Genomic DNA, 27,433 nt, shown 5'->3' on the forward strand with positions numbered 1-27,433 from the left:
TTTCAATCTTAGTCTAGTTCCAAACAGGGACAGTGTATTCCCAAAAGAAAATGGGAAAATGATGAAGTTTCTAATGCGCAATACACTGTCCGTTATTTATATATAATATTGGAATTATATATATTTCAATATCATAATATTCAGCTATTACTTTATAATATGTATAAAGGAAGGAAATAATTTGTTCTTTTATGATACTTGTCTATGCGCCCCCCGCCCCACTCCCCATCCCACTGTTGTACTGCCTGCAGTAGAACAACTTAGCGATTTTCTGCTTCATGGCGATCCCCGTTCCGAAATTTCAGTAACAAACTTCCCCTGGTATGGCTGTTAGTAGTCCTGCTTACATGACGGTGCACGAGTCTGTATTACTGACTTGACTCTAAACACCGGGGAGGGACAATTGTCAGAATCGAGTCCCGAATTCCTCCGTATGCAAGCAGGACTAGGCTGTTAGCAACAAATCCATAACTGGTGCTGAGAGAATTTGTTTAAACAACTTATTTTTTGGTATTCTATTAAGTTGTTAAAATTCCCATTGTGATGACCGGCATCATTAAACTTTTTTGACACTATAGTAGTGTATTGCAATATAGCCTAATCTTTACATACAAGGAGCTGTTTTGGTATTCCAGTTCTTTTTTAATTAATAAATTCTGAGCTGAAATTCTTACTTTGGTTTTAATGATTTTATGAGAAAACGCAACCTGTTTGATCATGTAATTATTCATGATTTTTGGGGGTGGGAAGGTTTAAGGGTGGGACGAGCACGAGCAGGGATAATTTATTGTACCATCATCATATATAGGTGCCACACTATTTTCCGTTGTTAGTTTATTACCTGCCATGGCTATAAAATACAGCTGCAAGTGATACTATCATATGAACGATTATATATTGCAGTAGTCTGGGGATCACAATCTACACAATCTTGTAGTCTTCTACTACTGTGACGTCATAACCTGCATTCAATCGGATGTGTTTGAGAAAAAACTACAAATAAACCAATCGACAACAACAAAGAAACAATATCAACACTCACAATCATAACAGACATAAACAACAAAGTGATTAGATTCAAATGTAACGACAATTACTGTCTACATTTTTTTACAATACGTACACTTGTGATTATCCATTGACTTTCATTTTCATCTCTCCGCGTACAGGCACGAGGGTGAATACACTGGCAACATACTGTTGTTATACATGTTCTGGTATATCTTGTGTTGGATTAAAGAATTGGAGAATGAATGAATGAATGAATGAATGAATGAATGAATGAATGAATGAATGAATGAATTATAAAATGTAACTATAGAAAGAAATCATACAGGTAGGAAAGATGAGAATGACATCTATTAAACTCGTGACTAGCCTACAGACTCGTCGATGACGTTCTATAGAAAGCCAAGACAACGGCCAATCTAACAAAAAAAATCAGGTAAACCTGTAACGTACTCGGTGGAAAGTATTTCAATGATAAAAAAAATGGCAACACATATAATCAAATTGTTTCCTTTCATCGAGACAAGTAACTGTAGATAACAGCCGAGAAATGTCAAATAATTGCTTAGCTAAAGATACAAATCTACGACAGATTACACAGGATTCTGTACAAGCTGTAATGTGTGTACTTGGTATCTGGATGCATCTGGTATGGCATACTTTGACACACATTCTACAATAGAAACAACGACTGGTGTAAACATGTTTGGAAAGGACTGTGTCTAGCGTTTATGACCTTTTCGCCTCCAGTTTTCCTCTTGGAAATTGAAAACAAGTCTTGCAAATCTCGACTTATATACACTTAGGACAACTTGGAGCTGTAAACATCCGTTCATCACCAGATTGTGACCTTTATAATAGTGAGTTGACCTCGCAGTTTAGGTCATGCTGCTATGTCAACGGAATTGTAGCACGTTTTCACTATCACAGATGAATTGTGTTCTCAATTTACGCTTTGTGTAAAAAAAGACAAGTTTTGCCGAAGTTTTGAAAAGGTAGTTTCGCATATGGGGCCATCATAGATCTAGTATCTGTCCAAGGTTTCTGTACAGAACTATTTTCTTCTCAAGTATTCATTTGTATACTTCCCTAGGAATCAATTCATTATTTCTTGTAAACATGTTTGGTGATTTACTACTTTCGCTGCATAGAGCTTTGGCAATTTCTACGTCAGCTTCTTATAAGCTTACCTCAGTGATAATAATTCTGGATTCCCAGTGGCAAAGAAATATTGGGATGGCACACTGTACACATGCATTTTAGTAACAATATTGCTTCATTATTGGGATTAACTATAGGTGACGGTATTGAGATGGAGGGTCATACAATTCACTAGTTTGTGATGTAAACTGCCGAAAGTATACTTGATATAAATACAGAACGACACACCATACTTGATATAAATACAGAACAACACATACTTGATATAAATACAGATAGACACACCATACTTGATATAAACACAAAACGACTCACCATTCTTGATATGAAACACAACACAATACACCAAACTTGATATAAATACAAAACGACTCACCATACTTGATATAAATACAGAACAACACATACTTGATATAAATACAAAACGACTCACCATACTTGATATAAATACAGATAGACACACCATACTTGATATAAACACAAAATGACTCACCATACTTGATATAAACACAAAACGACACACCATACTTGATATAAATACAAAACGACACACCATACTTGATATAAATACAAAACGACTCACCATACTTGATATAAATACAGAACGACACACCATATTTGATATAAATACAAAACGACACACCGTAATTGATATAAATACAAAACGACACACCATACTTGATATAAATACAGAAAGACACACCATACTTGATATGAAACACGACACACCATACTTGCTTTTAAAAGGGACATTTACTGAAACTGTGTAATTCTGATACAAAGTACAGGCCCATATCAAATAAAATCTCCAAAATACACAACCACCTTGTATCTTCTCTCAATGACAATTTATAACAAAGAAATAGCATACCCTTCATAAGGCAAAAAAGAGAAATATAATCACTCTTGACTACAAACCACTGTAAAATCTCAGTTCACATTTTTAAGAAACCCAAAAGTTAATTGCTTTGGATATTGAGAGAAAAAAAAGTTTACCCAAACCCCCTTCTATTAAATGTTGATCAGTTTTTATCACAGCTTTGCTGTTTATTCAAATCATGGTGTACAGTAGTTTTGAAATCTTTCTATATTTGTCCATTGGAAATGTACTTTGTAAGAACTCTCCATTTTTTTTCTTTCTTTTTCTTCAATTTAAACTAAGACTACAGCTGAAAAATAAGGCAGTACAGTTACGGTTTGAAAATAGAGTCTAGAGTTAATAATGAGAGTTCCACACATGAGCCACTTACAGGACTGTTAAAACTACTAATACTATATTTTCTTGTTATTTTAAGTTTGACATGCAGTACTGTTGCACTTGGCTAATATCAGTAAACTAACTCAAATCGTTTTCATACTCTATACAGCATCATTTTAAAAGCATAAAACTACAGCTAAGCAAAAAATAACTATGATATGGTTATGTTTACATACAAAAATGAGGAATAAATTAAAAAAAGAACTCAGGTAGGACTATCTTTTCTCATGCCACACAATGTAAAGATATTTTACAAGGCCATAAATACAACCAAAATTGTCACCCATTTCACCGCAGTTGGAAATCATGCCAAGTTGTTGAGTTTTTTGTTTTCTTTTGAAAATTTTCTACATCAGGAAGGGGTCTTTGCTAATTTTTAGCTTTGAAATGTTAATTTCGTTCATTGGCAGTTGGTACATCAAATCTAGCACACAGTTCTAAATTGTTCAATTTGCACCTTCTCAATTTGTTCCTGTAAAGACCTTACTATATTTATGAAATTATGATAGTTTTTCATTTGGCCAGTACAAATCCAAAAATTACACTTGAATCTCCATTGGATGTCATTTGAATTCAAACCTGTAGATGTCTTGCAAAGATGTGGTGAGCATACTATATCAAATCTAATGCATCACAAAAATGAGTATTTAAAGCTGGTAACAAAATAGTCAATCAACAAACTACAACTCTTTGTGATATTGTCAGGGGTTACAACACCTTGTGTTAACAAAGTATGCGGCTTTTAGCATGATTTCCAACCTGAAATTCACAAGCCAATTATGTGACCATTAAACCTAAAATTTCACATACAATAACAATTTGTTCAACAAGAGGTTATTACATGTAAAACTGCCTTTAAGCTTAATGTATGACTTTTCTGAAGTGTTTTCAAAACAAACAAATGATGTCATATATCACATTGGCAACAACACATCTTTAATGCTCTTCCATTGAATTAAAAGACCTAATTCCATTTCATTTCTGCAATGAATACTCACTGTATCTGCATGATTGTCCACATGAGAAAATGGATCGGAAAATAAAAAAGTCTCCCATGTGATAATGATACAACAAAGCTTATACACAGGAATGCATACAATTCTCCTCTTTGGGAAACTGACAAATAGTTTGCATCACTTTGTGCGTTCGTTTTGGCATTTTGAATATTCAACAAACTAGCAGTCGTCCCCGCTTTTCACAAAAACTTTAAAATAAAAAGCTAAAACATGTCAAAACTTTCAGTATGCCAATACGACTGAAATGCAATAGAGGATTTTTCTTCTTTAAAATGACAATAATATCGATAACTGTGTTCAAAATATCATTTTTTTTTTTCTTTTGACATTATATGTGTATGTGAAATGAAAGATATCTGTAAAATGGACTATACAAAGCAACGTTTCTGTACATACATTTAAAGCATAAAAGTGACATGTTGGTAATGTGTTAGAAAACAGAACGAAAAGACTGAATGACTGAAAACCATTGATAATGACAAACTTATATGATCAGATCTGTGTTTGAATGATAGCTGGTAGATACATGTACATTTCAATAAACGTTTACTGCTAGATGCTTTTATTGTTGTTGTTAATTTGCCAGCTTGGCACACCTGGATTCTAGCAACACATCCCAGGTGGCAATGGTAAAACGTAAATTCAAACTACAGTCCAACATTGACTGGTATAAGGTTAAATACATTGGAATCTAACAATACATATAAACTGAAGTTTTAAATATCAAGATTCTGTTTCTTTTGATACACTTCGGAGGATTCCATCGACATTTCCCCGTCCCCCATAGAGAAAATAACTAAAAAATGTTAAACAAGTGTTTTTCTTTCCTAATCTTTCAGCTGAACCCAATATATACTGAATATTTGAGGTGTTGAAAACAGAAACTTGAATATGGGGAAAATATAGCACATTCCATAGCCATCATGTCAGAGTATACAGGACTGAAAAAAATCCAACAGTTAAATATTGAAAAGAGCCAAAAAAATCATTGTTTTTAGCTGCATGATGCTTCAAGTCCCCCTTCCCCTCGCCCCCTCTGTTATTGTTAAATCATCACATATACAGAATATTAAACAATTATGCGGATTTCCACATTGGTCAGAAGAAACAAAGTTGAAATAGCAACTAGTTGTATTAAATTTGCTAACCATTAGCTTTTAGAACTTGACAGCAATGAGATACAATTTTTTTATTAAAAAGTGTGTTTTTAAAATCCTGACTACCTGAAGACAAGTTCAACGAGTTGTGTTTGAACCATTCTACATACAACATTGAATAATTTATGACAACTATGTGTAAGATTCAGAAAAAATGGGATGGTAAGAAGTCAGATGTGCACCTTTTTTTTTGCCCCTGTAGTTAATCTATTACTGAACATGTTCGGAACATATATGTATATATATTTATATTTAGAAATGGGGGGCAAAAAACAAATGGATAGAAATGTTCCTGATAAACACACAACATAACTACCACCACTAGGACGTGAAAAAATCCCCAAATGAAACATTGACTTGAAACTGTCATTTGCTGTTGGTTCTAACTAAACAATACATTTTTACTATGGTACAGTCTTTACATTACCCTTTCTTCAGATTCATTCATAGATATCACTCAAAAATCGACTTTTTACAAGTTTTGTTGTCATGGTGTCAAGATTAACTTGGATTCCATTCTATGACAACATCTTTGTTCTGTTATCACGGCACTTTCATCGTTGAAACGCCACTGAATTCCATTTTTTTTGTAATTTAGCTGCCTCTTTTTTTGTCTATCCTTGATTACAGTATTACAAAAAGATTTGATTATCTTAGAGATAGCGAGAGAGAAAGCGAGAGAGAGACTGGTACAGTTCTTCAGATGATTTACACAAACTGAGTTTGAATTTCAGCTATGAACAATAAAAACAGAGCTAGAGAATAAGTGAATGAGAGAGCGACTACAGAGTGTTGTTGAATTACTGGGGCTGTATAGCAATCTGTGTGTTGTAATCTGCTGTTTCCATCCTCAGAATATACGGAATGATACTGTCTATCTGTACATTGCCAATCAGCCCAGCAAAGAACAACTCTTCCATGATACTTGGATTGAGAAGTCGTAACGCTGGCAGTCGAAGTAGGATCTTGCCAAACCGATCTGTACTGGTAGGGTAGGTTCTCGTCACATACTCTTGTAATTCTTGTACTGCTTTCTCCTGAAACTTCTCAATCTGTCTTGAGTTCATCAAACCCGGGTGATCTATACATGTAAAATCAAATGATCCATCTGATTTAGAAAGAAAACAACAGACTTCACCACATTTGTAGAAAAGTTTCACCATGCTGAAAGTGTTGCATTCAATAATAAACCTTACATTATCAATGGTGATATCCCAATATACAAAGTGTATCAAAGCAGTCTATTGCATGAAATGATGTCTATGATCTGGACTTGTGTGTTCGAATCAATCCTCTGTTCAACTTTGTCTCATATTTTCAAGAACTGTTAAATTGAGAAATTGGCATATAAATTAATTTTTCTATTTTTGTAAATGACTATAAAATGTATGTTTTTTTTTCCTTCTAAGAGTTAGTTGGCCACTCACATAATTTGACCATACCTTTCTGCAACATCAAGTTCTTACCATCTATAATTAAGAGTGCAGTTTCTATGTAAACAATGCAAGAGATCTGACTTCAATCCCCTTACCTGTACTGAAGAGAACAATCGCCTTCATATATGCAAACTCTGTTGAGTCTATTTGGAGTTTTGTCACTGAATTAACAAATTCTTGAAGTTTCCAGATATGTTCCATCACTATTTTAACTCTATCAGCTGACAATTTATCTGTAAATATCAAGATCAATATAACATTTGTACATTTGCATTTGATGACAACAGGTTCAAATCAAAGACTCATCTACCATGTGTTAGATGTGTCCATGTTTTGAAGAGAGAGGAATTGGCCATCACTGCAGTGGAGTCTAGCTGCTACACCTTTGGGCTTTCTTCTGATATGACAAGCGACCAAAGGTCACTTTGCAACAGAAAGGTGCAATTGAGGGTGTTTAGCCTGCGGTCTAGCTAAAGTCATCTCCCATATTCCAGGATATAAATAATGGCCACTCCGAGACCCCGTAGACAATTAGCACAAATAGAGAACAATTACCGACTCACAATTCCAATAAAGCCATAAGATGTAGTAGTGATGTACATGTGTTTGTCAACATATATATTCATACTTTGCCAAACCCACAACCATATGTCACCCCAATGGAATGACAAGTCCAAATATCTACACACCAAAAGTAATATTCCGATCAAATACTAAGGCAATCAGTCTGGCAGTATTTGACTTAAGTCATTTACACGCATTCACACACGCTCTCACACACGCACGCACACACACACACACACGCACACGCACACACACACTTCACCATGCCTATAGCACTGCTGCACCTCACTCAGTTCAGTTATGCTAAAAATGCGGGACGTATAGCCTGAAGTTTGGTTTCTAAATCCTACAAAAAGTTTACAAATTGTACTTACGCATACCTTGCTGAACACTGGTCTGTAGGTGATTGACAATAGCGGTAAGAATGGTGGAGAGTGCCATGGCTTGACAACACTGTGCTAAACCCAACGTGAACAATTCACTCCAACATCTCTGTACCACTGTGGTATGAGACTCTTGCCTGCAAGATTACCAAAGTACAACAATTTCAATCATTCATGAACTCACAGATCTGAATTTTTTTTTTAATCAAGTGGTCCGATTCTGGTAGTCCACAGTAAGATGCTGATGGTCAATATTTTAGTCAATCAGTGTCATTTCATTTTCTTTTTGTCCACTTTTGTATATATTATCTTGTAGAAATCGTCAAAACTTCTGAGGTAAATTTCATGCTGCTAGTTTTGCAATACAGAATCTGATTGACGTACATGTAACTCATAAATAATGTACAAATTATAATCACAAATCAACAATTTTTTATAATACTTTACTTTTCATATTACACCTTAATTCTGCCACTCGTTTGAGAATAATAATTTTAGAAAATTCAGTGACCACAAAACTTAACACCACTACTAAAATGGAAACCCTGACAGACTCAGCATAACAGCATAACTTATCAAAGTTAGGCTAATCACAAAACATACATCTAAGCTGGTTGAAATAGCACCCCTACATATTGCTGGACGTGTACATGTAGCTAACAAAATGTTGAAAGCTGAAGGCAGAGGAATATCTAAGTGATCACTTTACAATTCTATATATCTGACATACAATGCTGACTGGTAGCAAAAGTACATGCTAAGCTGAGTCAGTTTTTCTGGAAAAGATAGTATCTGGTATCCTTGGATATTTGCAAAGGAGGGAAGCGAGTCTTATCTTTGCAGTTGTCATAGTTTCTGGCTTGATTTTCATAATCACCAATCCCTATGGCATTTCCAATTTTAATATATCTCATAGATAGCAAGAACAAGCAGATAGCAATGTGAAATTCTATCAATGCAAATAAGTAATTGGTGTTCAGTGAAAGAAATGACGTTATCCATTTCAAATTGACGTTAGCTGCAAATATTGGTTGAGACATAAAGATCCTGGGTAATGTATGAGTCAGGATATGAAACAAACACAGACAGTTACTCAAGAGACATCACGGTAGAACGACACATACAGAATCAAAAGGTTGCTGGGGGGGAGGGAGGTTTATTAGACACGGTTATTGTAAAATTCTTGATAACTGCCACAGGCTTGAATCAGAAACTGTGGGTTTGAAATATTTGGAAATCAAGTTTGTATAATTTTGTTTTATAGCAGCAAACATATTTTGCACAATAAAAGAAATGTGATGAAACCATAACAGGAGGAGTGTGCCTGGAGAGATGTAAGACACTAGAGTCATGTCTCACATGCAAAAATGAACCTTCAAAAACAGTCAGCTGTAATCTTGAGGCAATGTACAGGGATCTGGATCTAATTGGCACCGCCTCCTTAGGAGTATCACACCAATGGGGGTCAAAGGTTAAGATATGAATACTACAGATTTAAGTGATCTCTAAGTCTTGTCTTGAATGAATATGTTGAAGGTGATTCGATGATAGAAGAGGGCAGGGAACACTTATCATATATGAAACTTACCCTAAAGCCTGGAATGATGGTATGCTTCTAGCCCAGTGCATGGAAAGGAAAAGAAGTCTTGACGCTGATTCACAGATATAATGAACATTGAGATACTGTGGCATGGGTGATGGTGTCGTCAGTTTAAACTGGAAATGTGTGTCGGTAAGTAAAGGCCCTTCAATTTCAATCAGTGGTGGGGTAGAACCAGATGCTTCTGAAGAATCACCCTGTCCGCCATTGGCTGATGAATCAGATGTACTGAAATAGATAACACATATATAAACAGTTAATATGTTCCATACATCTTTTTGTCTTATCTAGGCAGTACTATGTTAATTTGACCAGATGTACATGTACATACTCAAATATGTACATTCAAAGGTTCTTTGTAACAGTTTCATATTGCTTGGATGTATCCCATTAGCTTTGTCGAACTGGTGACACTGTGTGGCAGAAATACAAAATATTACGACCACAGACTGAAATTTTTAATTATTGAGATTTTGTTTATTCTAAGAGAGATTATTTGAGAAAAAGGTTTTGGAAATTGAAAGAATATTTCATAATGTAACACAGTACTGTCTATGACACAAAAACTTGATACACGCAGAGTGTAAACCATCTCGCTTTCTCTCAGGGACAACAAAGCATTCACAGCATCACAATCACATGGGTAATGAAACATTATGTACAGTGTTTGAGCTATGTTAATTTCAATCAACATCATGATATAATTTTGATATAACCCCCCCCCCCCCCACACACACACACACAAATAGTTTGGTGCACCCCTTTTCCCCTCATTACCCCTACATTTTTTATGTTGCCTCACATTGTCTCCACATTTTGGTCTAGTCATACACTCACTAACATTTGGATATAGCCCCCCCCCCCCCCCCCCCCCATGACGTGCTTGTTTTAGTATTGCCTCATACAATTCTAATTCCGTGCCACATAACTTTGCCCCATCCTTATTTTTTTCCACAAGCTGTAGATGACATCAGTATACATTGTAAATTGTGACTCGCTGTCTTTGGCATCTATAAAGCAATATTTACTTTTAACATAATTTTTTTACTAGCTATCATGTATCATAAAAACTAATGGTAGAAATCTGAGGTAATGTCAGACATACTACTCAAATAATATAATGGGATGAATACTAAAAAAATAAACCAACTAGAAATGAACAGCTGAAGTAATAGAACACATGATGAATTTAATGTGAAAGGTCACAAATTGTAGTATTGTTGGCATGGACAAAGTTTATGATTATTCTTTAAACATATGGACCACTTGATGGGACAGCTGCAGTAGTTGCCAGGTATTAAAATCCATTCAACACTTGTGTACTTACGTCACTTCAACTGTGTTCGCTGTCTCTGTAGCTTCTCCTTGGGTATTCAGAGCCTTGGCTAAAGTATCAAATGCTTTTGAGATCTGATTGACAGCCTCTGCTGATGCCTGTATTTCAGCAGCTCCGGATTCTCCGTTAGCTACTTGAGTAGTGTCCCCAGCTGCTTCAGTTGTGGTGCCGTCTTTGTTCTTACTCATGTTAGCCAGAGTGGTCACGACGTTAGCCAGGGTGCTCAGATCTGTATTGCCAGCACTGGTTTCAGCTATGGGACTGTTACCTTGGATGTTGATAAGCATGCCTTGATCAAACAATCCAACATGCTGCTTTTCTCTTTCTGTTGAGAGCCAAACAATAAAATGCAATCTATTTAATTCCAAATGTTTACAGTGTAACACCTTGGTGGAGATTACAACAGGAATTATCCGAGTAATAACATGAATTTGTACATTTCTAGTAGTGAAGGTAGCGTAAATAGGTGTGTGTATATATTTAAATGGACAAATCATTTTACTCTACATTTCAATTAAGAGAGCATAGCTTGGGTAGGTATAGAGTTTTTTCTATATTGGATATATAGTAAAATTAAGTTTTTGAAAAGAGAACTGTCGATAATTAAACGTATTCAGGCACGTCAAAAAGATGTTGACATAAGTATACCTTGTTAAGACTGTACTGAATCTGACTGTATATTGCATGCTTTTGTATGAATTCTATTACTTGGCTTGTACAATATGTAACGATGATTGACTACAGCATATACAATAAATGTGTACTATGCTACAGAATGTTTAGTCTGCCAAATACTATGTGTCGTCTTGCTCTATCAGCTAGCACTGACAAGGAGACTGATTAGGGCTGAACGACACAACACATCTTGCACTCTATGTATGTACAGGATGTTGTGATATCAATTTGTTGCCATGCATAATGTCATGCTTTTTCATTGATGAAGCAGTGCTTTACTGCAGAGCCACTTACCAGCAACAAAGGTCGGTGTGGCAGCTAGAGGGCTTCTCAAGTCCTTACGGATGTAGATCTTTTCTGTAGATGCTGCACAGTTGCCGGGAGACTTCTCACGATTTGACTTGATTGGAGTCCTCTCACACTGCACAGCTATAGAAGTATTTGAAATACGGGATGTCCCAAAAAGTTTTGAGCCTGGTAAATGGGGTTGAAGTGTAATATGGGCGTTTCCCAATGTGAACATCATTCTGTACCTCATGCAGTTCAAGCCACTTACAAAGGCTAAAAACTGTGTTGGGTACGTCAATATTCATTTGGCTCAAGGAAATTTTTTTTTTGCTGAACACAAAGGAAAACATCATGTGTAGTTAATAGCATTCTTACAATTCTATCAATAATTCCTTTTTTTCTGTGTGGTAAAAAAAAACAAAGTAGAGAATTGCCTAGTCATATCAGCTTGGAAACGCCATATTGTTTTTCAGAATTTTTGTTTCTGTATTTTAATTTTTTGATATCAGATGGTTGAAAATTGATATTACTATCAGCGTTGGTTGGTTTTTCTGTAGGTTGAATCTCCAAACAAACAAACAAACATACAAATCACATGACGCACACTCCAACGTTAGTAAATCTTGGTTATTCTCACAAAAACTCAACATACTAAAGAAAAGTTATCCCCCTCATCATTTGAATCATCTAACATATAAATGTATCTAAAACAAAGAAAGATGTTACAGTAGTGAATCATCTATGTAATACCAACCGTCTTTCCCAACTAGGTGTCTCATTCTGTTTTCACATTCATACTTTATAAAAAAATAAAGACAGCACAAATAGAAATCAGGTATACATCAACACATTAAATCGGTCCATTTTTCACTTTATGTTGAGTTTCTGTGAGAATCTGACAAATCTCTACAATGACAGGATGAGATGTGAACGTGTGGATCAGTCAATAACAAAGACACGGTAACAGTCACATACACCAGGGTCCACGCAATGTACATGTATAGAATTTGACTCCAAATATTAACAGCAATGATTCCAAAACATGACATCTTTGCAGTGGTCTGACAATGCAATACTGCAATGTTTTGAAATCAATAATAATAATATAAATCTTAATATATGTGGTATTGCTTTTCTTTTGAAACATCATGGTGTCAAGAGAACAAAGTGAATAATCATACATGTGCATTGGTTTGCACTGACATTACCCGGTACTGTTAATCTCAATGGATTGCTGGACCTGGTCGAGGTTTAAAAAACAACAGACACAAATGAAATGAAATGAGATCTCATCAAGCCATTTTATCACACAAATCTATAGGAGCAGTTAAAAAAAGCCAATAATCACCTAGAGTAGTTGGTGACTTACATTCAGCTTTCATTCCCATAGCCAAGCATTTTTGTAAGCGACAGAACTGACAACGATTTCGGTGATGTTTTGTCACCTGGCAATCCTTGGCACCACGGCATGTGTAACAAAGCTGCTTGCGAATGCTTCTCTTAAAGAAGCCTTTGCAGCCCTCACAACTGACAACACCGTAGTGGCGACCTAAAAAAATAAATACACATTATACGGTCAACGGTAAGTTCACAGTCAACTGTGTTTGATGTTATTCTGGTAATCAAGGCTTCAGTTTACTAAGATAGACACAAACTGAAACTATTGTCATAGCATGTTGATACAATAGTGATGAGCTGTCTGTGTTGGTGTTTGGAACAACAGTTAAAATTAAACACTTATGGTTTACCAACACAGATGACTTTCCATTTGAAGAAAACTTAATTTTTAAGCAGTTTGAAATTTTATTTCAAAATCCATTGTTTTATTTTGACTTTACATCAAATGTTACTTGACAACTTTATATGAGGATTATTGATATTCTAACTATCACAATTAACACTTAATATTTTTATCCAAAACTACCTCTACACAGTAACCAACCTGGCTAATAGAAAGGAAAAATCACTATTGTCAAGGAAACATTTGTTCTACATCTGGCCACATTTGTCATAGCAACCAGGCTTACATTCACTCTAGACTAATATTGAATTTTATTCTATATCTTTAGCCTGGGGGGGTAATACATTTAAAATCCTTTTACACCAACTGGCATTATGAACATGAAATGAGTACCAGTACAGAGAAGGAACTTTAATTAGAAATTTTCATTAAATAAGTATGAAAACAGAGTTTATGAACAGTCATTCTTGCAACTTTAATTACATCATCATTTTATCTAAGTACTCACAACTAAAATTATTACAATGAGCAGGAAAAACTCTGAATCACTCCAATGTAAACTAAAGACACGTTTCTTTTCCTGTTGTTTTTTAAAAAAAATAAAATTATCAACAATAATAGTACAAATGTATTTTATAATACAAAAGCATGTCTTTGAATGTCTGTATAGTAGTAAGGGGACAGAACCCAGACTAGCTGTAAGCAATTCCCCGACTCCCCATTTACCCACTATAATAGATTTATTTATTTGCGTAAATAAACTGATTATTATAATATACATACTCAACGTGGTTGTTTTTTTTATATCTACTTGTCAGGAAAATTATTGAGGAAAGAAAGAGAGCATACAATCCAACATTTTAGTGTGGTTTTTCTTTCAGCTTATCAGTAATTTTCAATCTTAGATATACAGATAGATATCTTGTCTTACCAGAGGCTTTGTCACCACACACAACACACAGCTCAATTGGCTTTGTCATCAGTTTGTCTGGGGTCACTTGTACTTGTTGAATATGGCCAACTTGGGGAACTTGTAAAGTCACATGCTGGACGTGTCCTGAAGGCTGCTGTACCACTTGAACATGGGGAACTTGAATGATCTATGGTAGCAATAACATGGTCAACACATGTATGGATCTCATTAAATGACTTGAAGTGACTTAGGGAACTTGAATGAGCTATGGTAGCAAAAATATGGTCAACACATGTATGGATCTCATTCAATGACTTGAATTGACTTGGGGAACTTGAATGAGCTATGGTAGCAAAAACATGGTCAACACATGTATGGATCTCATTCAATGACTTGAATTGACTTGGGGAACTTGAATGAGCTATGGTAGCAAAAACATGGTCAACACATGCATGGATCTCACTAAACGACTTGAATTGACTTAGGGAACTTGTTCTATCGTAATGGCAATCAAAAGATGCAATCCTCCAAATGACTTTTTGAATACAAGGAACTTACTGTAAAATTGTGTATACACATTATTAATGAGACATTCACATGTACATCCACTATGTGGTACATTTACATGTACATGTGGAAGTAGACAAAGTACAAACCTAAAAACTGGGTTTTTTTGTATAACTCCACAAAACAACATAACCATGACACCATTCGGTCACTTACTGTATGTGCACTGAATTTGCAATATTTCCTTTCAAATAATTTCTTTAGTCCAAAATTATCCATTCAAATCTTCAATAATATAGTATTGTACAGCATAATTTCAGAGTTATTACAATGTACTGATTTACAAACAAAATGTGAATATTATCAAATTCTATCAAATCAAGGATAAAAAAATATTCCCAATACAGTTTATTTCTAGTCTTGTGACCTTTTCAATGAATTTCATGATTCATTATTTGTCATCATCCAAATACAATGACACACACACACACACACACACACACAATAAATGCCACACTAAAATCAACTGTACCTTAGTTATGACCTCTTCATTACGTAGTCTTGTCAGTCCCTCTGCCGACTGTAGCTCCCTTGATGTGTCATTAGCTGTTGTAGTTTCAATATTGGATGCCACTGTTGTCTCTGGCACTGTGGACTGTAGAGTCTGTGCTTGCTGTGGTTGAACCTGTACATGTATAGTCTGAGGCTGTGATGTCACTGTCCGCTGGATCTGCATTGTCTGTGGTTGTGTTGTCTGCACTTGGATGGTTTGTCCCTGCGTTACAGACTGTGGTGACTGCTGTACTTGCAACTGTACCTGCGTACCTTCCATTGTGGTTCTATGCTGGAACTATTTCTTACCTGCGGGTAAATAATGAAAGGAAAAACGAACATAAATAAATGTTCTCTCAAATTTACAATGGTTGCGGTATGATTGAGTCTTCACAGCATATACAATAAGGCAAATTTTCTTTTGTTTATGAGAAACTAACATACACCAAAATAATTGTTCAATGTTTGAGTTAATCAAATAGTTTAGAGATGTGTTTTAGCGTTATGTATTATGTATGTACGGTAATTTCCTCAATCTCACGAGTACAGATAAAGTCAAGTTTTACCATCAAAAGTATTCTCAATCTTTAACCAAGAGATTGGTATGTCACTTAGACAAAGTTGAAATCTATTCTCATAATTATGCAGCACTCATTAGCAAGTGTTTTATCAAATCTCTGTATCATATTTATAGTCATATTACCTAGTTGCCTCACTGTAAATTGTATTTCAATATACAGTCAGATACAGTTACTATTATAATACATCCCAAGTATAGCTTTTGATAAAATATTGAAATATCCTGTCTTGTCCATAAGTTCTGTCCTTCCTGGAATGAATTTTGTGACTTTCTTTTCAGATTATCAAGGGTGTCCTTTTCAAAGTACAACTCACATTCTTGTATCAATATTCTGTGTTTTTCATAATTCAGTAATATTCGTAAAAGACAGTTTCAAATGACTCTACTGTAGATGAATAATTTGCAGTGTTGGAACCATTCACTTCTGCTTGTACTCTTGCAACTCATTCAGTTCACAAACTGAGATCTCAATATCATAAGAAAAAGTGAACAGGAAATATTCATTTCCTTTGCTTCAAACAGTGTTTTCATTCATAATTCACAGGACTGGACATCAATATCACTGGGTGGGTATAGACTACACTTGTACACTCAAAAATAGTGCTATTTTAAATAGTGCCGTCATAAATTCTAATCAATATAAAAATTTGTAATTTGTGAACACACAATAAAATATTAATATTTGTATTTTCCTTATTCCTCTTCAATCCATGATGTAAAATTTGACCACAGTTCAACAATTACATATTCTACCATTTTCATTCCTACCCCTACCCCCCTCCTTCTCAATAGAAAACACAACAACTTGAAAATGTGCAGTTGAAAATAACGTATTGCATTTTAGGTTGAATCAATACTACTCACAATTTAAGTTTCAAAATTTCTATTCAATATTGAGTTGCCAATACATGTCATTATGTGTGTTGGCTGAATGCTTTCCGTGTACACACTGCATAACACACATCTATTATGTGAACACAAGTACACCATTCATTCATTTTTGGTTTAGGAATGCACAAGTATGTCTTCATAGAATCTACAGCGCTACATGTTTAAATAACTGCATCTCATTCATTCATTCATTCATTCATTCATTCATTCAGGACAGATATTTCTTTGACTTGTTATTTTTTTAACTCCTAATTCTCATCTGAAATAAACACTAGAAACAAACAAGTTTGTCAGGGCTATCAAATTCTACTAGTACATTGACTGAAATGTACATCCATGCTTAAAACTGAAATTATGTTGTGCTGCTGCAGTCAACCAACCTATGTAAGAGTAGTATAATGAAAACCAGCATTCTAAAATATTAGCCCTATTATCACCCTACAGCCTAGTACAGGTACTTAGGACACAGATGGATACTAAACAGAACACAAAAATGGTGACATGCACAATTTTAGTACTGGACAATAGATTTACCATCTGTTTCTAATATAATGGCCAGCAGAACTATTAATTCTAAATTTCCATTGTAATTTCCTCATCTAATGCTAAAATAATTGAACATGCAGCATATCTAATATGTAATAATAATAATAATATTCTTACAATAACATTTATTAACAAGGTCGCCCATGTAACCTACAGCATAATCAATCAGCCAAAATTTGTCATAATTTTAAAAAATACCGCAATATACATGAGGAAGTTAGAACTTAATAAATCACTAAAAATTTGGAATGAAATTTTTATTTTCAAGCTTAACTCTACTCTTATCATCTGAGAAAGTTGGCATGTCTGGGTGGCGCTATAATGTGAAAAACAATTCTTGTATTTATATAAGCCAGTATAAAATATAAAACATATATAGTCGCCATATGTTTTGAAGCCTTCACAGCAGCGTGCGAAATTAACGCCGGTCCTTCGGCCCGAGACCAACAGATTTCCGTTCGGACCGACAGTTTTTCAGAATTACAACAACGTATCGGTCCTTATGACCGACTGAAATTTGGAGTAAATAATAACATTTATTCAAAGATATATCCAATTTCACCTACATGAATCTGATCTTGTGTTACCTATTTTAATACTCTCGACATGATCTCGTTCAAGTCAAGCGACACAGAGCCGCTAGCAGCTCGCTACGTGTTGTTGTCAATGTTGATATCATGTCTACATATGACGTAGCATACAGCATTTACTTTATGAAATTATGTTAGCAAACACATAATTGGCCGAATTTCTCCAATTATTTGTGTCTTGACTAATCAGAACGTCTTAGACATCCAGACCCATTTTACACATTCAGCACATGCGTCTTTTCCCACCAAGATATAGTAATTGTTGTAAAGTTTACTGTTCTAAGTGTATGAAACTTTTAACGTGTTTGAGACAGTTCCACGTTGTATTTATAAAGTATGTGGCGATATTTAGAAGGCAGCAATGAGCTTCCGAAGAAGAAGACGAATTTAAACAGACAGTTTTTTTAAGGCTGGTATTAAAGCTGGTAAATGTTAGCGGGTTTCCCGATCAATTTACCGGAGTTGCCCATGTGTGTGGCCATGATCAAAACAAACTGACGGAAAACATATAAATTACTCTGGAAATGGCGTTTTAACTAATAAAGAAGGCAGGTACACTTCGTAAAATATCTTCAGTACGATAGTTTATTTTTGTAAAACAGTAAAAAAAAATGCGTAGTCTGATTGCTTTCAATTTGATTCATATGATAATGTATGTCCTGTCATGTTGTAATCAACGTATAAACTTAGAAATGTTGCATTTTTGTTGCCATTGTTTTATCTGGAATATTACTGCATCATGCCAAACACGGGTACATATAGTTGATTACACATTATAGTACAGGTATACCATATAACGCTCCCACGTCAAAAAAACTTGCATTGTAAGACATGTTTAGCCATACTTCTCTTCATCATGGTCAGATTTCTTACACAAACAGTCGAGTCAGAGACGATACTCAATACACCACTGTATGGTATACGGGTAGGGCTTTATGGGGGGGGGGGGCTTCAGTACATATTTGAAGGAAGACGAAACCGCTCCGTGTCACTTTTGTGGATGGAAATTGAAATAAAGTGAATACACAGTTTTCAAGAGGGATAGTTATGCGACAAAACTTTCTGCCATGATGAAGTTGTGGGTCTACTTTCGCTAAGAGTTGGAAAGCTACATCAGCTGTTGCTACAGACGATGAATATGACTTTGGATATGTGATTCAGAATTTAGTGAATCGTACAGAGAGGAAGGAGAGGACTGTGATCTCTTAGAGATTGCAGATAATGCATATTTAATGATTCATTCACCCATATTATCTACAAGCTATGGATATGTATTTCTATGGTGTAATGAATACATTCAGTCTCAGACCAATATAGTCTATAGGAACAGATTATGCGAGAATGAATATTCATAGTTTCTGGGTTCATAGTTACAAATGAAAATCTGTACTCATAGAATCAAATATTACTTCCAAGTTATTTGTTGACTCTGTGAGTGGAAATTTTATGAAATAATAGTGGATAGTGAACAATTCGTTGTACTCTCTTTTACTTTAGTATATCTAAAGATATGTTGTATCACATTAAAGTTCAAAATCATTTAATCTGTAAATGGAGGGTATATAAATATAGGTCGTGAACGTGAACTGCATTGAGTATGGACCAGCAGTTTTCCTTAAGGACCAGCAGTATTTGCTACATGTCGGTCCTTATGACCAGTAGTCATTTTCCCTTAAGTTCACACACTGCTTCACAGGGCTTATCACTGTGTCAATATTTCATGCATACTGGTTCCTGAAAAGCATATCGCCATGGTGATTAGTACCATTATAGCTTATCATATCATTAATTTCCTGGCAGAGTGTAAAAAATGAAATTACATCAAATAGGAATAATACCAAATCATATGTGTATCACTGTATTCATCATCATGGCATTTCTACTCTAGTCTCCATTTCATAGCAAGTACAACATGTCTGGGGAAAATAGCAGTAATTTATACAGAATTGACCTTTAAATTTAGAAAAATAAAAATTCTACTACAGATAAGGAAAATAATGACACACAAACTGGATGTAAAGCAAGGAATATTAACCCCCCCCCCCCCCAAACAAAAAATACAAATTTAATAATTACTAGGTATACAGCTCTTATTTTACACAATGTTCATACAATTACAGAATATATTCTATTTATAGTTTTATGGTATAAACTGAGAAAAATAAAGTGAATGCCTACTATCTCATTAAATTAATTTTCAAAACATTTTGGATAATATTGGAAACTGGTTTCAAAACAGCTACATAAGAGATTTATACACTATATACAACCACACATTGTATGGCATCCTTAGAGTTGTCTGGTTTTATTTTCAGTGTGTTATATATCCTACCAGATGAGCAGTTTAGCCAATCCAAGATTTTCAAGGCATTCAAAAACCTATTTCTAGTCTGCAAGCTAGTTTACAACGTAAATAACTCTCTTATCTTTTTGTTCCCCCATAACAATGTTATCCACCAATATACATGTTTTGATCAATAGCAATATTCACACTGGTGGCGACTTTTGCTCAACAAAATGCCTAGTGAGAAATGTGAAAGTTGATCAGAAGTGAAACCTTAAGAAACGTGTTTCAATAAAAACCAACAGTAACGTAAATGTGCCAAATGACCTTTGACACAAAAACTACTGTGTCACACTCCATTAATGTAAGAATTTAAAAACACATGTCTCAAATGTCCATTGTATGTTTTTTTGCCAAGCTTGGGCAGCTAGTCATTCCAACTGCCATTTCACTGTATCAAAGACACAGCTATATTCATTTTACAAAGTGTCAAACTTAACACAGACAGGATTCATGCAATATTGTCGGTCTTCCCACGTGATTTAGTATCTAGATCCCAAAGTACCTATGTCATTTATAGTAAGAGTAACTCAATTTCAAAGCACAAGTGTACTAGAGGAGACCATATATTCCAAACCATACTTCAATTGTTTCAATAAGACGTACTTCCAAGACATGCAAGGTGTAGTAAGTATTGACATTCAACACATTTCACACGGACCAATAGTCTTCCATAAGCCAATCAAAACGTTTGTCTCAAATACAAAGTTCATATCATAGTCAGTTAACAGACACTGTGTACTAAACATATTCATTTCCTTAGACTGTGTCCAGACATAAATACACAACAGAAATAAAAACAGGCCTGCAACATTTCATTTCTTACAGCATGTCAGGGCATGTATATGCCGAGTGCCATCGAGGTCACGTTACAAGAGTCAATTGTTGCTATACAATACAGGTCTACAACCGTAATGGTATTTTTGGCTGAAATACGTTTGTACACATCTGTTTTTTTCCTACAGCTGACTTTGTTAAAGAAGCCGTCTCTTGAAAATACTGCTGTCACCAATCAGTGCTATTTATTTTCATTTTCTGAACTTGCAGCAACACCGACTCATCAGATCTTGCAAATATTTACATTACAGGATGATGAACATTTCTTCTCATTTAATTTCTTGATAACTTCAAAACAGCTGGCTATATTCCAACAAGACTGGAGACGTAACAATCAGAACAGTGTAGTCACTATTAAGTGTGATGTGTAAGCTAAATATAGCTAAAACCAAACACACAATGTATATTACATTTACAAGGAAAGGTGGTATTCTATTGAAAAGATACTGTATATTATCTACTGTAATAGATCTATGTATATACCTTTTATTCTGGCCGAGACATTTTGTTCAGACTTTGCTAAAAACTGCCTCAGTAGGCCCAATCCATAATACCAATTATCACTTACATCCACCCATGTGACCAAAATGGTAATCTGAACGACACTATATCTTTTTCACCTAATAACTTGGATAGGGTACTACAATGCAACAAATACACTGCATACAGTAATCTAAAACCCACATTTATCCAAACATCACCTGCCTTTGTAAAAAGTGTCTGTGTAAAATCATATTACTCAATGTATTAGAACATCCACTATCTTCCTTTGGTTCACACAATATACTCTATCAGTCTCCAAAGGTGTAAAAAAAGTGTTTTATACTGCAAAGTGTGAAGTTGCTGAAAAACAATCTATGCTACTTTTAATGAGGTACCGCTACATAAAAATGATATTTTTCATCAACAACTCATAATCTATACGACAGTAGATAGTAGTTTACTGATTTTTTTTAGTAAGAGAGTTTATGGCATGACTGGTGTCCACTCTGAGTCATCGATTTGCAGTGTTGGCAACCTTTCCGTTCTCCTACATGGTTTATAATACTATTTAATCAAGGTACAATGTAGTGCTTAGTAATAACATGGACGGCTTGGCTATTTCTATATTAATATCAAATTATGACAATCAGAAGAGAAATGTAAACTAAACACTTGAAACAAACAAACAAAGGTCATAGGTTGCACAAGGGGAAGGATACACATTTACCAGTAAATTCTAAAACCGAAGCAAAAATACATAGAAATAATACTGGCAATGTGCCAGATTGCAACAAACACAAACACACTTTACTCAAACATATACACATCATTGGGTTGAATGAATTATGTAAAAATAAAGATAATTCGCTAAATGATACATAACATAAATATTCATTGACGTGGACCTTTTTATATTAATTAAATTGTTTTTTTGGGGTTGTTTTTTTTTTGTACTCATGTACTTTTCCAAGGAATACACATGCTTTCTTTTGTGGTCAATTTCATCTTCAGATAAAAGACTAACATTTATACATCTTCACTATCACTGTTCTAACAGGTATAATCAAACAAACTTGAATATTGTTGTCATAAAAGTTAAGAAATTTTCTTTTAAAAAGACCAGTTTTTCGAAAGACAGACTCATAACTGAAACTAGTCAATAAATGCATGCCACAACCTATCATGTATTTATTACTTGACATTCAATTTTCTGTCAGATTGAATTTTAAAAAAGAAGCTTCATTACACTAATCCAATCCCAGTTGTTTTCATTTAATCTACATTCACCTGGTTCCTTTCTATTCTATATGCACACCTATTAAGTTTTACTTGAAACTGAAAGCTTACACATATAACAGTACTTCCAAAAAATATAGTAAGAAAACTAATTATTTCATTATTTCACATATATTTAAATAATCACTATATTGATAAACATAATATGCAATGCAGATATGCTTAACAAACATACATTCAATTGAAACAGTATACAGGCAGACGTTAGCTTTGAAGAAGAAAAATGTATATACCACAGGCTGTGAAAACCTTCTCGGCACTTCGAATGAGACTTGCTGGAAAGTCAAACATTGCAACTGTATAAACTGCATTATTACATAATAGAAATTACATTTTTTAAACATAAAAATTTTAAAACAATATTGGTTCAATGTATAAAATCACAATGTATATCACAAGCTTTGTCAGACAGGTAATGATACTGACGCCCAGCTGCTCTAACAATTTGCTGAGAAAAGCAGTCGGCGCGTCACTGAGCATTCAAATGAGGTCATTTTTTGACATTAAACCTTTCCACTGGGGTGACACATTGCTATGGTTACATTTTGTTGTTTAGCGCGTAAAATTGGTAAGATTTCCACCAAAAAGAGATAGAAACGGCGAAAAAGTGGGACGGCAAAATACAACAATGGTGTTTCGAAAATGTCTGCGTCGGGAACTTCGATGCGCAGTAACAGAAAAACACCATAATGGCCGACCGTTGTATGGTTTCAGGCAGTGAGTAGCCATATTGGAACAGTGAAACGTCAGCACGACTAAACACGCCTAAATCTACATTCTACCGTTTTTCGTCAACAAAACCATTTCGAAACCGACATGTCTCGTCTCAGGCCCCTACACGTTGTTAAACTGAATAGATTAAAGGTGTAATTTGTCTGAAATTGACCGAAACTTTTTGTCTACGAGGAAGTCGAAAGAACATTCGCGGGGCCATTTTGGCGCGAACGGGGTCACTCTGCAACAACAACCACACAAAGGTCATGGGTTAAAAAACGTCAATAACATAGCAAAAATATGGGGATTTTCACGTTGTTTCGATCAGAAACTAAACGAGAAGAAAATGTAAGTCCTGATAATGTATCCTACAACGCTGGATGTGGCTATTTAAGCATAGTAATACTGATTGAAAAAACATCGAAAATTCAAAGCGTCTGGATGAAAATGAACACACTTCACCGTACATGAGCTTATGGAAGCGAAACAACACTCCTTCAAACGATGCGTACTTTTAGAGCGATCTTCGACGATGAACACCCAAACTACAGTCAGAAATGTTCTAGAACAATCAAAGAAGCAAAATACTTTCAAATTATGAGAAAAAATCTTACCTTTTGGTCTATTTTTCGAGGAAAACGTGCCTGCAGAACCACGACAAAGGTCAGAGTTCGTGACCTGCTTGGATACATGCAAATATATTCCCTTCTCTTCATGTTTCTGATTGGTCGTTCATGACGTCACGAACGATTGCCCACATAGCCTGACATGATTGGCTGGTTTGGAGAGAAATGCAGCGCCTAATTTGAAATGAGTGTCTTGCTTTACATATATGTATATCATGAGTTTGACGAAGTCACACCGTTCAAGAAATACATAGTTCTGCATGAGTTCACATATTAGAAGACTGTTTCCAATCAACATTCTTCGATCAATACAAAATATATATTTTTATTGATAGGGTGGGGGTGAGGGGCGAATGCCAATGGTAAAATATCGTTCATTTACAAAAACTACCCCAACATGCATCCATTCAATATCATTACATGCTTTGAAGTTCAGTTCTCGCAAACTTTTTAGGTACTGTACCCAATAATTTAAATCTATAAAAAAAACACGTGTTGGTTCTGTTTCTACGTCTGTCTCTCTGTCTCTCAGTCTCTGTCTGTCTCTGTCTGTCTGTCTGTCTGTCTGACCATTCAAGTTGATATATATGCTATGTCCTTTCAATCCTGTTACAGGGAATGTAAAAGTTCAGTGATTAGGCTGAGACTTGTGAAGACAAAGCCGAAATAAATTCACCAAGTGAAGGGTGAAGGCATCCTTTTTATTTTAGTTAATAGACGGCAAATATGTATCATCATCATCATCATCATCATCATCATCATCATCATCATCATCATCATCATCATCATCATCATCATCATCATCATCATCATCATCATCATCATCATCATCATCATCATCATCATCATCATCATCATCATTATTATTATTATTATTTATAAGTCAATGAAAAGAAAGACATTGGATTGAACCGTTTGACCTTTGGAGGGGAGATATGTATGCCAATGTTGGGAAATGTTCATTTCCCATATTATATATTAGCACAACATGTCTTGTGGAACATATGAATAAATCATTATTGAGATACACCAATAATAAGATAAAAAAAAATAATCATAATCTGCACTCCTATAGAAAATATTGAAGATGGACGTTCTTTTTTAAAGCTTTTGGAGAAAAGACGGGTACTTTTACCGAATATACAGAACTCTGTACACAGGCATCTCAAATATAACTCCCGGGATGCAACTACTCGAGTTGTCTTGAGCCCTTGAAGACAATCAATGAAATTGTTGTTATTGCTCTTAAAAAGAATGATGAATCTCACGGGAGTGTTTTAATAGCAACTTCACCTGAAATGTTGATCTGTCGCGAGTATATTACGAGTATATAATGATATATCTCTCAGACGTCAGTGAAACATTCGCATGATTTGGTATTTATAACCATATTTACGGATATTCAGCAAGTACCATCACTGGTCACGGTGTAATAATGCAGTGGCCGGTGACGGCACTTACTGAATGCCTGACAGCTAAAAAACTGAACCGAGAGTTAAAGCGCCCCCATGGTTTTCACGAAGTGAATGAAGCTATGGTCATATGTAAGGACAGCATACTGTAGTAAAATTATTTTGTAGTCATAATTTTACGAATAGAGGTAGGAATAACCATAGACCCTACACAATATACGATAGACCCTTCGTGTAGGGTCTATGGAATAACATAAGTATAATCGGAAATATTATGTAATTGTCATTTTCATGTAATTGTATTCTCAGATCTTTTATATATGTATTTATACCTATTAGACAGTTTGTATAGGTAGGTTTGCGGGTGGAGGGTCTATGGTTTGCATGTGTACGTGCTTTTATGATTCCATTGATTTCTTCGCCCATAACAAATTATGTAAATGAAGAACCTTGACTTCATTTATATTGAAATGTGTATGGAAAAGTTCGTTATTCCTTGAGTGAACATTGAACTCTACAGTCACTTTGATTCTTGAGAGAAAACAAATTCAGCCCGCCATCAGCTACTGTTACCACGGGGAGCTCAGGCTCAGTTAGTTTTGTTTACAAATACAAACAAACAAGTAAACAAACAAAACTAGGGGTAGCTATATTGGTGACTATTTGGGAGGTAGTGTTTGCGTGCGTGCGTGCGTGCGTGTGTGTGTGTTTGTTTGTTTGTTTGTTTGTTTGTTTGATTGTTTATTCATGTATTTATCTACTCATTTATCGGTTTATTTGATGTGTTTTGTTCGTTTTTTTACTTGTTTGTTTGTATTTGTAAACAAAACTAACTGAGCCTGAGTTCCATGTGCTGTTACTGGCGCCAACGTGTTGTGTTATGAACTATGTACATAAAGAGGATCGGATTGCCAGCATTTAGTTTTTCTAGACGACTTAATATTTCCTTCCTCTAAGAGTAAGAGTCCATTGCAGTTTTACATCGTAAGTCGACTGTTGCACATCCTATTGAGTTGAAACTAAGTTATTACTGAACTAAAATAGAGAATAAATTAAATGGATAGATAATAATCTGAAGAATTGTAGTGCTATATATATGGTCAACATTTCCAACAACCATCCTTTTATAATAGTATGAATAATCCTAGACGGACCGTGGTACATCTATGTTTGATGGGTTTACTTTTTTTCCCGCTCCCACTTATGCTATTAGCGTTTGTTTTGTACTTATTGGGCTGATCTGAAGGACCATGATACAATACTGTAATAATAATAATGATAATAATAATGTTGGGTTCTTATATAGCGCTTTCACCGTCCGTGCTCAAAGCGCTTTACAATTAACACTGATACATGCAGAATATGTATGTCTGTGTATCCCTAGCTCCAATAGCGTTCAAGGTATCCTCCTAGTGATGGCATCAAACCAAGTTTTGTCATGAGTTTTTCTTTTGTTCTCGAACATACGCCCTCGTGCGGCGAATATACAAGCGCAAACATTTACCGGAAGTAGCAGTAT

General features: G+C 35.0%; 1 protein-coding gene across 3 annotated transcripts; it reads right to left on the bottom strand.

The window, feature by feature from the left end:
- Nucleotides 1-2,921: 2,921 nt before the first annotated feature.
- Nucleotides 2,922-24,553, bottom strand: LOC144436510 (orphan steroid hormone receptor 2-like). Of its 3 annotated transcripts, none has more exons than XM_078125333.1 (10): nucleotides 24,491-24,553; nucleotides 15,576-15,904; nucleotides 14,555-14,723; nucleotides 13,252-13,431; nucleotides 11,889-12,023; nucleotides 10,911-11,244; nucleotides 9,572-9,811; nucleotides 7,975-8,120; nucleotides 7,132-7,269; nucleotides 2,922-6,681 (listed from the first exon to the last, which is right to left on the bottom strand). In XM_078125333.1, exons 2-10 carry the CDS (start codon nucleotides 15,873-15,875, stop codon nucleotides 6,401-6,403), a joined length of 1,923 nt encoding a protein of 640 aa, XP_077981459.1. In that variant the 5' UTR covers nucleotides 15,876-15,904; nucleotides 24,491-24,553; the 3' UTR covers nucleotides 2,922-6,400. The 3 variants fall into 3 exon arrangements, with proteins under 3 accessions (XP_077981459.1, XP_077981452.1, XP_077981444.1); XM_078125326.1 differs by having other exon boundaries at nucleotides 13,231-13,431; XM_078125318.1 differs by having other exon boundaries at nucleotides 11,889-12,068; nucleotides 13,231-13,431.
- Nucleotides 24,554-27,433: the final 2,880 nt, after the last annotated feature.

This window comes from Glandiceps talaboti, chromosome 1 (genome assembly GCF_964340395.1).
Source record: "Glandiceps talaboti chromosome 1, keGlaTala1.1, whole genome shotgun sequence".
Lineage (NCBI taxonomy): Eukaryota > Metazoa > Hemichordata > Enteropneusta > Spengelidae > Glandiceps > Glandiceps talaboti.